The 10,658-nt window shown below is 37.9% G+C and overlaps 1 protein-coding gene across 1 annotated transcript; it reads right to left on the bottom strand.

Moving 5' to 3' along the window:
- Positions 1-381: 381 nt before the first annotated feature.
- Positions 382-5,920, bottom strand: LOC131596826 (uncharacterized). The gene is made up of 6 exons (XM_058869562.1): positions 5,666-5,920; positions 2,920-3,192; positions 2,576-2,808; positions 2,023-2,483; positions 1,658-1,938; positions 382-1,557 (listed from the first exon to the last, which is right to left on the bottom strand). Exons 1-6 carry the CDS (start codon positions 5,918-5,920, stop codon positions 382-384), a joined length of 2,679 nt encoding a protein of 892 aa, XP_058725545.1.
- Between the last annotated feature and the right edge of the window lie 4,738 nt (positions 5,921-10,658).

Genomic DNA, 10,658 nt, shown 5'->3' with positions numbered 1-10,658 from the left:
AATATTTTCCTACTTACTGCAAGAATAGTTGTGATTGTCCAAGAAAATTGTGTTATCCAACTACAAATCCGAAATGCGTTCGTGAAAAATGTGTGTGCATTTAAGTGTAACAAATAATTTGAAAAATAAGTATACATTATTTTATGATAATATAATTTTATTTAGAAGTTGTAATTTTAGTACTTCTATTAATTTCGTGTCACTTTGATTTATGTTTCTTGAACCTTTCAATTTATTTGAGAATTTCAAATGGTATATTATTATGTTATGCAAATATAATGCCTCCATTAAATTAAAGAAGATATATTTTTTTTAATAAGATTTCATTGAAACAAAAGAAAACGGAACAAACAGGAGCAAGGCGACTAGACGGAAACCATCTCAAGAAGAAATAAATTTAAAGAAAGACAGATCAAGTTTATTTTTTACAAAATCTGCTCTCAAAAAATTTGGAATGCAATTATAGTTAGTGTATTCTGTCACCGTTAGCCCAACGTTATCCAATGATTCCGCACAACTATTTCCTTCTCTACAAATATGAGAAGCCACAAAATCCATATTGTCAGTGATATTAACACAATTGACCCACCGGTTCCGAGCTTGCCAAGGCACTTTGAAAGCAGGAGAGAAAGCTCGAACCACCGCCACTGAGTCAACTTCTAACCAAATCCTACGCCAACCCTTCTCATGGGTGAACTCAACCGCCATCATAGCGCCAGTGAGTTCGGCAATGAGAGAGTTAGAAACACCTAAAAAGCTAACAAAAGCCCCAAAAAACCTACCGCCGAAATCTCTAGTTATGCCCCCGCAAGCAGAAGGCCTTGGATTCTCAGAAAAAGCACCGTCACAATTAATCTTGATCCAATCCCAAGGGGCCGACTTCCAAATAACTTCCACAATTCTAGGAGCACTAGGAGGCTGAATAATGATCTTAAAATTCTTCAAAATCTCAAAATCAGAAATGTTAACAAAAGACGGAGTCTTACTGTTATTACCAGTTATCCCACAGGCTGAAACAATACCTGCAACGGAAGCGGAGATAGGAATACCAACATCCTTAAATCTGCGACTATTGCGCGTAAACCAAATGCAATTAAGGAGAAAGATGACAAAAACTTTAAAAATTAAGTGACACTGCTTAGACCAGGTTCGGTTTCGAAGCCTCGAAATATCCTCCCACGAAAAAATGCCATTGGAGAACTTTAAAGCATTGGCTAACCAGTCCCATAACTTCCACGCATAATCACAATAAAAAAAGAGATCAGAAATTGTCTCCTCCGCCTTAAAGCAAAGACTGCACATCGACGGGAACAAAAAATTCCTTTTCTTAAGTTGGTCATCTGAAGCTAACTTGCGGAGCAACAATCTCCAAACCAAGAATGATTTAGATGGAGGAATGTACTTCGACCAAATCCACCGCCACCAATCCGCCCGAACACCGCAAGCCCTCTTGAACTCATAATCCTCCTTGAGCGTAAGCTCCCCCGAAACTGAACCCTTCCAAATTCTTTTATCCGGACGAAGATTGAAGGGAATGTGACAATGAAGAATACAGACCTGTACGCGTCCGGAATAAAGCCCAAAGCACTAGGAGAAAACCACTTTCTGTCAACAATGAAGGAACTAACCATCAACTCATTAGAGACCGGTGTTGTACCCCATCTAAATGCAACAAATTGCCATACCAAGAGTCAAACCAGAACCGAATAGATTTTCCGTTACCAAGCTTCCAGGAAGAATTGTCCTGACTCACCAACAATTCAGCTTTAGTACCTGACCAACAAGAAGAGAAAATATGATGCTTGATAAAGAAATTCTTCCTCAAGACCCTCCCTCTAACAAGAACAGCCCAAGGATTATCCGAATTGATAAAATCCCACGCCAATTCTAAATTTGACGCCGCATTGAGGTCAAACAGAGATCTAATACCAAGCCCACCTTCATAATAAGGTTTACAAATGTGTTTCCAAGCAACAGTGACAATCTTGCTCTTGGAAACCTCGCCGCTCTAAATAAAATTACGGGTTGCACGCTGAATAGCACTCAACAACAAAACAGGCCAATCATATATGGACATAGAGTGTATCAGCATACTTTGAATCAAAGATTTAACTAATGCCACTCTACCCGCAAAAGAAAGAAGAGCACCTTTCCACAACGCGAACTTAAGAATAATTTTATCGGTGTTAGGAAGGAGATACTTGGCCCGAGGCTTACCTTTATAGATAGGAACTCTGGGATAAATAAGTGAAGAATTCCCAATGCTGAAGCCATACATAACCGAAAGAATGTTCAGCCGAGATTGCGACATTGCACCACCAAAAATAGAAGACTTACTGCAGTTAACCGACTGACCAGAAGTTCCCTCATAAGCCTTAAAAACCTTAATCATAGACTTGATATTTGCAACACTACCTTTACAAAAGATCAGCACATCATCGGCGTAAAATAAACGAGAAGGAACCTGAATTGGGTTAGGCCACCTGATCAAAGAAAGAGATTCGTCTAGCACCAGCTTACTAAAAGCGGAGATAAAGGGTCGCCTTGCCACACCCCCTAGTACAATTAAAGAAACCATGGAGCGCGCCATTGACCGAGATAGAACTTAGCATTGAAGCCAAATCGAATTAAAACCTGAAGAAGAAAATTCCAATTTAACGTGTCGAAAGCCTTCAAAATATCCACCTTGAGCGCAACGTTCCCACACCAAGACTTTGAGTCAAGTAGATTAAACGCCTCTGAAGCCAACGCAATACAATCTTTAATTTGCCTTCCTTGAATAAAGCCCTTTTGCTCTTGAGAAACTAACTATGGCATAAAAGTTGCAAGTCTAACAGCAATGATCTATGAAATTATCTTAAACTTGAAATTAGATAATGCAGTAGGCCGAAATAGATCCAGAGAATTCACATTAACCACCTTCGGAATAAGCACTAACACATTCACATTGAAACCATGAGGAAGCCACCCATTAGAGAAAAATTGAATAACCGCCGCCGCAACGTCATGTTGGATAATCTCCCAATAGGTTTGATAGAATGACACGCCAAAACCATCTGGCCCAGGAGCACTGTCTATGTTAAGAGCAAAAACCGTAACTTTAATTTCAACCAAAGAGGGAAGGATAGTGAGCATTTTGTTCATCTCTTCATTAACCATACAGGGAATGCTTTCAGAGACCATAGAACAATCCTACAAAATAGAAACGTTAGTAGAAAAAAATTTCTTGAAATAGTCCACCGTATGCGAGGCAATTTGAACTGGATCTGTCAAAAACTCCCCCCCAACTCTAACACTAGAGATTAGATTGAACGCATTACGGATTTTATCTAAATGATAAAAGAAGGCTGTGTTCCGATCACCCTGAATATGCCCACTTAATCCTCGTTTTTTCCTTCCAAAAGCTTTCCTCCATGTCTAGAACTAGAGATAACCGGTCCTGAGCTTCTTTTTCCAACTTATTAAAGTTTCCATCAGCCCCTGCCGGACCGGGCTGAATCCGGTTCAACTCTTCTTCAGCTTTCAACACTTCTTTGTCACATTACCGAAACAGGAATGATTCCAAACTCTGAGCTCTTTCTTTAAGATTTTTAGCTTACTGTCAATAACCTCAATAGGATAACCAGACAGCTTAAGATTCCAACAGTCCAAAATTAATTTCTCACAACCTTTGTGCAACGTCTAAGATTTCAAGAACCGAAATTACGAAGCCACTTTAGTAGAAGAAACATAGAACTCAAACAAGAGAGGAAAGTGATCTAAGCACAACTTTGTAAGGGTACAAACAACATTACCGACACATATATCCAACCAATCTTGATTGCAATGACCCTATCTAACCTTCTCTCAATGAGAAAAGGAGGAGACCTTTTATTGGACCAAGTGAAAAAATCTCCTTTGGTGGGAACATGGATAAGCTGATTCACATTTGTCCATAACTGAAAAATCCCGCATAAGACCCTTCGTCGGAGCATGACTGTCATTATGCTCATAGGCACCAATGATAGCATTAAAATCACCAAAAAACGACCAAGGAAGCAAGTGCAACGCTAACAAGTTATCGAGATCTTCCCATAACACTTTCCTTTGATACATATTGTTAGAAGCATAAATCGCTGCTGAGGCCAAAACCTTCCCATCGAAATCAAAAGAAAAAGCAACAAACTGATCTGAAGAAGCCAGCAACGTCAGATTAAAATCCAACTTACAGAAACACCAAAGAGAATGCAGAGGAGAATTGTTCGCAGCAAAGTACTTGAAACCAGGTTTATGAAACCAATTAATAGGGAGCTTATCAAAAGAAACCTTCGGCTCCGCAATAAAAAGAAAATTAGGTTTGTGAGACCGTAACAAACTCTTAAGAGCTAATCTTAACGGGGGATTAGTTATGCCCCTTATATTCTGAAATAGGCTCTTCATAAGGTAAGGTTCTTGAGGCCTGCTTGGGACCTAGTACCATACTTCTGATTCGAGTTCGAACTTCTAGTCTTCTTTTTAAGATCTGAAATTGCATTAGAGAATGCACCCCTATTCCATATATCAACAATTAAAACAATAATCACTGTATAGTTATAAGTATATGAGAAATGTTAGCTCGGACACTAACCCAAGTATTTTATCAGACACACTCTCATAAATAACTAAAAAAAAACCAAAAAGTTAATATAATTTTAAATAATATGATGAGATTATTTTTTTAGTTTTAGTTGGATGTTATGTGTGTTCCCAAATATAAAATATTTGAGGGTGTGTACCGGACTAAATATGTTTATTATTTAGCACAAACTCTATGAGCCAATGAGTAAGGATATAGAATGAATAAGGAAAATCCATTTTAGTGAGTAGTTGGTTAGTTTGTTAGCATATGCCAATGCTATAAGTAGGTGATTGGTGAATGTAATGATCAATAATGAAATGAATGAAAAAGTTAGTTTTAGAGTTGTTGGCATCTTTTAGTATAGTTTATCTTTATGTCATGCAATAGAAAAAGCATGTTCATAACAAATGGTGCTTTCATTGACATTGATTCCCCTTCTTACAATTAATATCATCACTACCACCACGAGCCTACAACTATCAACACCCATACTTTGTTAAAACCCATAACCTCCATGGAATCACCTAAAAACCCATGTTCTTACACTAAATCAATTATTCAACAAATCTTTGATTCTCAATAGATTTGTCTCAAACAATATCCAATTGTGTGAACACACTTTCCTCCATTAATGTTGATCTATCATCATTAAACCATCACCAACACCTCAAAAATTCTGCTTCTCTTGTTCGTTCTCACCACCCTACACCAGATCCAACTTCCTATTCACATACACCATTTTTTCAATGAAAAATGGAAAATACTCACTCAATTATCGATCATTATTACCATTCTCATTATACCTTATTATTGGAACCAATTGGTAATGGTAAGAACACAACAACAAATTGCAACACATATAATAAGGGAAGATAACAATGAGTATAGAGCAGTCACGGAAAAGTCAACCTATGCTTGAAGAAACGACAGAAAAACTAAAGTGTGGTGATGATCTAAAATATTGTGAAGTGCCTGCAAAAACTCAAGTGGCAGGAGAATCAATTCACTTAGAACCTGAATTCAAGCGAAGAAGAGAGAAGAAAGTTAAGTGTAAGATGCACAACCAACCTCCACTTCCAAAGCCACCTGATTCATCTTTGTCGAATCACCTTTACTGAAACCTCTGGTCACCGTGTCTCTATCGGATGTCACCTTGCTACGACATGGACCACCACCCACGCCACTAAATATGATAGTTTGTAACCCAAATCGTCCGGAGCCAAAACCGCCGGACACTGGTCGGCCTACATCGTCAATACCACATCGAGTCTTAACACCATCAAAAGGTAATACGATGAATTTCACAAGGATCAATAAACTCATTATTGCAAGAAAATTTAATGAAATTGGATTCTCATATGTTGCCCATGATGTGTTTGATAAAATAGCTCTGCAAGTCATTCCCTTATTTTATTTGAAAACTATTATTTTCCAAGACATGAAAACAATTTTTACTCTCATTTCATGTTCTTCTATACACCTAGATTGTTTCATCATAAGTGGTACTTCATCCTGTTGTGTAAATTGGAAAAGCTTGCTTTGCAAAATTATTGAACTAAGAATTGCCTGGCCTCCTTGCTTGCTGGTTATACACATAATGACTTAGTTGAATATGTCTTGTGGTTTTTCATACCACATAGAAATGGTTCACATCAAGTAAACTTCATCATGAAAGAGGGGTTGGGTATCTTTGCAAACTCAAATTCTCTGGATCATAGTTGGCATATTCACATGTTCTCTGGTGCAACTATGCTAAGTAGTTTGGATATGAACATCCATTATGTTGTTGATGAGTTTTTTTGGTTTCAATGGAGTACCATCCAGATGGTTGCATTTAGAGAAAATTTGCTCTCTGTAGTTCGTGCCGAAGATCATCTAATTGCATGTAATGTAGCACCATAACTACTTAGGTCCTACTATCCTCTAATAACTCCTGCTGGGAAAAATAGCATTGCTAATGCACTTTCAAATTCGTCTGAAAAGCTACCACCAAGGACTCAATGTGCTAATCCTGCTAAGCCTTTTTTAAGGGTGCATTTTGTTCATGTCCACCCAGTAAAACATAATCCTGATAGAGAAGTGGTGGACAGGTTATGCTTCTTTTAGCCTTCTCATTTACATGTCATCCAGTAAAAGAGCTACAAATAATATCAAGAAGAAAGGGTTTGTTTGGATTTTTGGAGAATCGATCCAAGTTTTAGTCAAATTGACTAACCCATGTAGCTTTGATTTAAGAGTCGATAAAATCTATCTGTTTGTGCATTCAGAAAATTTTGATGATTTCCCTGTGAGCATATGTCTTCCATTAAATTCTTCAAAAGTGATTACTATTACACCATGAATAAAAGTGCGGTAACTAACTTGTGAAACAAGTTAGTTTAGTTAGTTAGCAAGTAGTTAGGTAGTTATGATCTCATACATGTATCTCATCATAACTACCATATTCTTAATACTTTGTATACATATACTCTTTGTACCACCTTTTACTAATCAATGAGAATCAGATTTTGTTCATAACATGGTATCAGGAGTTCTCTCATGGAGAGATTTTCTTATTTTCATTCATCTTCGTTCACCAGCTTCTTGAGCGTTTTTCCTTCTCTTTCTTCCTCAAGATTCTCGGTCTTTGTTGTATCTTCATTGTTTCTCAAAGTTTCTCCTTGAAACTTTATGCTTCTTTCTTCCATAATTTCTCTGAAACTGTGTGTTTTTCGATCCTAACACCACCTTCCATTGATTTCTCCTTTCATTCCATCATGCCGCCTAAAGCTCCACCTCTGGTGCAAACTTATTCTCCTCTTTATGTTCACCCCAGTGATGGCCCCAACTCTGTCACCATTGCGTCCAAACTCGATGGTAACAATTATGCCATTTGGAGTCGGGCAATGCGTCAAGCACTTGGTGCCAAGAACAAGCTTTCCATCCTTGATGGATCCCTGGAGATTCCAAAGTATGATGATCTGAATCGCGCGGGTTGGGAACACTGCAATCATCTGGTACATTCTTGGTTAATAAATGTTGTTTCTGATTCAATTGCTCAAACTATTGCTTTTCATGAAAATTATATTGACGTATGGAATGATCTCAAAGAAATATTCTCCAAGATTGATCGTGTTCGTATAGCTCATTTACGTTTTTCAGTTGAATAATATGAAACAAGGTTCCAAAATTGTGCTTGAGTATTTCATTAAAATGAAAGCTCTTTGGGATGAAATTAATTCCTATCGTCCCATTCCTGCTTGTACTTGCCTTCATCCTTGTAGATGTGATGCTATGAGGTCTGCAAGACACTATCTTCTTGAAGATCAAGTTATTCAGTTTCCCACTGGATTGAACGATCAATTTTCGGTTGTTAAGACTCAGGTTTTACTGATGGAGTGTTTACCTTCTATTAACAAAGTCTATTCCTTAGTGGCACAAGAAGAGAGTAATTGTAATTCCACTCCGGTTATGGATGATCCTATACTGGCTAATGCTTATGATTCAAAGAAGCGTTTTGGTCGTGGTTGAGGTAACAATCATGGTAGAGGAAACTCAAGATATTGTACACATTGCCACAAGTATGGTCACACTGTGGATTCTTGCTATCAAAAGCATGGACATCCAAACATCAACAAATCTCATTCTTCCAGCAGCAACAACATTGAGTCTCAAACCAGTGCCTCTGAGGTTAATCAACAAGAAGCTACCAATACTGGTCTCACTCAAGAGAGATATGATCAGCTCATGACCTTACTCCAACAAGCTAACTTGATTCCTTCAGCAGGTCCTGAAACTGGCTCAAGCACCAACTAAATCCATACTTCTATATTTTCTCATACTGATCATTCATCGGATGAGCTTCATCAGTCAGGTATCCCAAGTATCATTACTTGTTTAGTTAGTCATAGTAAGACTATTTGGCTCCTTGGTTCTGGAGCAAATGATCATATTTGTTCTTCTTTATCTTATTTTATTGCATTCTATCGAATTAAACCTCTTAAAGTTCATTTACCACATGGTAATTCTGTGTTAGTCCATATTGCTGGCAATGTTCAATTCTCACCTCATTTATATATCACAAATGTCCTTTACTTGCCTGAATTTCGTTTAAACCTCATTTCTGCATCAAAACTGTGTCAATCTCTAAATTGCCAACTCACTTTTACTGCCTTTTCTTGTCACATACAGGATATGAGGACATCTCAGATGATTGGTTTGGATGACTCAGTGAATGGATCATATCAATTGCAAGTAAATCACAATTCCAACCACCAAACCAACCAATTATCTTGCCATCAAAACTCTATTAATACTTTAGATACTCATTCTTGTAATGCCACCATCCTTCCCTCTTCCCTTTGGCATTTTAGGCTAGGCCACTTGTCTAATGATAGATTGTCTAAGATGACACTCTTGTATCGTAATATTTCCCATAATAAAGCTCACATTTGTGATATATGTCACTTTTCCAAGCAAAAGAAATTTCCATTTATTACTAGTACTTCTCATGCTTCATCTAAATATGAATTATTGCATTTTGATATTTGGGGACCTATGTCTATTCAATTTGTTCATGTTCATAGATTCGTTCTCACCATTTTAGATGACCATAGGGGATTCACATGGATTATTTGCCTTAAAACCAAAGCTGATGTTGCCCCTTGTGTCAAAGAATTTATTATCATGATTGAAACTCAGCATCATATCACACCTAAAAGTGTTAGATATGACAATGGCCCTGAGTTCATCATGCCACCGTTTTAAAACTCTAAGGGTATCCAACATCAAAGGTCATGTGTTGAGACACCTCAACAAAATGGCCGTGTCGAAAGAAAACATCAGCATATACTAAACATAGGTAGAGCCCTACTGTACCAATCTAAGCTTCCTAAACATTTCTGGTCTTATGCCACTCAACATGTTGTCTTCCTAATGAACAGGATACCTTCACCCTTACTCAACCAGAAATCACCATACCACATCCACTATGACCAATTATCTGACATTCAGGATTTCAAAGTCTTTGGCTGCCTTGTTTATGCCTCTACTCTTCACAATCACAGATCCAAACTTGACCCAAGAGCTAGAAAAGTTATTTTCTTGGGATACAAGGCAGGCTTTAAAGGTAGCATTCTACTTGATTTGCACACCAATGAAATTTTCATATCCAGACATATTAAATTTCATGAGACTATCATTCCTTACACAACCTAAAATTCCATATTTACTTCTAATTGTCAAGTCTATCAAAATTCAAAACCTGACTCATCTAACCCTAAACCCTCATCTCCAACTCCACCCATAATTGACTTACCTATTACTAACACACCATCCACACACCAGCATGAACCCTCAACTCCATCCTTACAAGACAATGATAAACTTCCCTCAATCCCTTTACCTGATGCACCAAATTCACTAACCATACCTGCCACCCAACCTGACCAAGTCATTCAACTTCCACCCCGTACCAGACACACTCCAACTTATCTCAAAGATTACTTGTGCAATTCATTCACTGATCAAGCTCATCAACCATCATCAAGTACTTCATATCCTTTGTCTAACTACTTATCTTATTCTTTCATGTCTCCTTCTTTTCATCATCCCATCATGTCCATTAATACCCTGCACGAGTCAAGGACTTATGCTGAAGCCATCAAGTTTGCGCGTTGGAATCAGGCCATGAAGGCTAAACTGTCAGCTCTTGAAAGAACAGGCATGTGGCAAATTGTTGATGCACCTCCCAACATCAAACCAATTAGGTGCAGATGGGTTTACAAGATTAAATTTCATGCAGATGGCTCAGTGGAAAGATTCAAAGCACGTTTAGTTGCAAAAGGGTTCAACCAGATTGAAGGTCTCGATTATTTCGATACATACTCATCTGTTGCGAAGATGGCCACAGTTCGAATGGTGATTTTCCTTGCATCCATCCACAGTTGGTTCATACATCATTTGGGCGTTAACAACGCCTTTTTGCTTGGAGAATTACAAGAGGACGTCTATATGACTCTTCCACCAGGCATCACATCTAGTAAACCCAATCAAGTGTGCAAACTGGTTAAGTCCCTCTATG

This window comes from Vicia villosa, linkage group LG4 (assembly GCF_029867415.1).
Source record: "Vicia villosa cultivar HV-30 ecotype Madison, WI linkage group LG4, Vvil1.0, whole genome shotgun sequence".
Classification (NCBI taxonomy): Eukaryota; Viridiplantae; Streptophyta; class Magnoliopsida; order Fabales; family Fabaceae; genus Vicia; species Vicia villosa.
The sequence above is the reverse complement of the archived record's forward strand: the minus strand, read 5'-3'. Positions and strand labels throughout refer to the sequence as shown.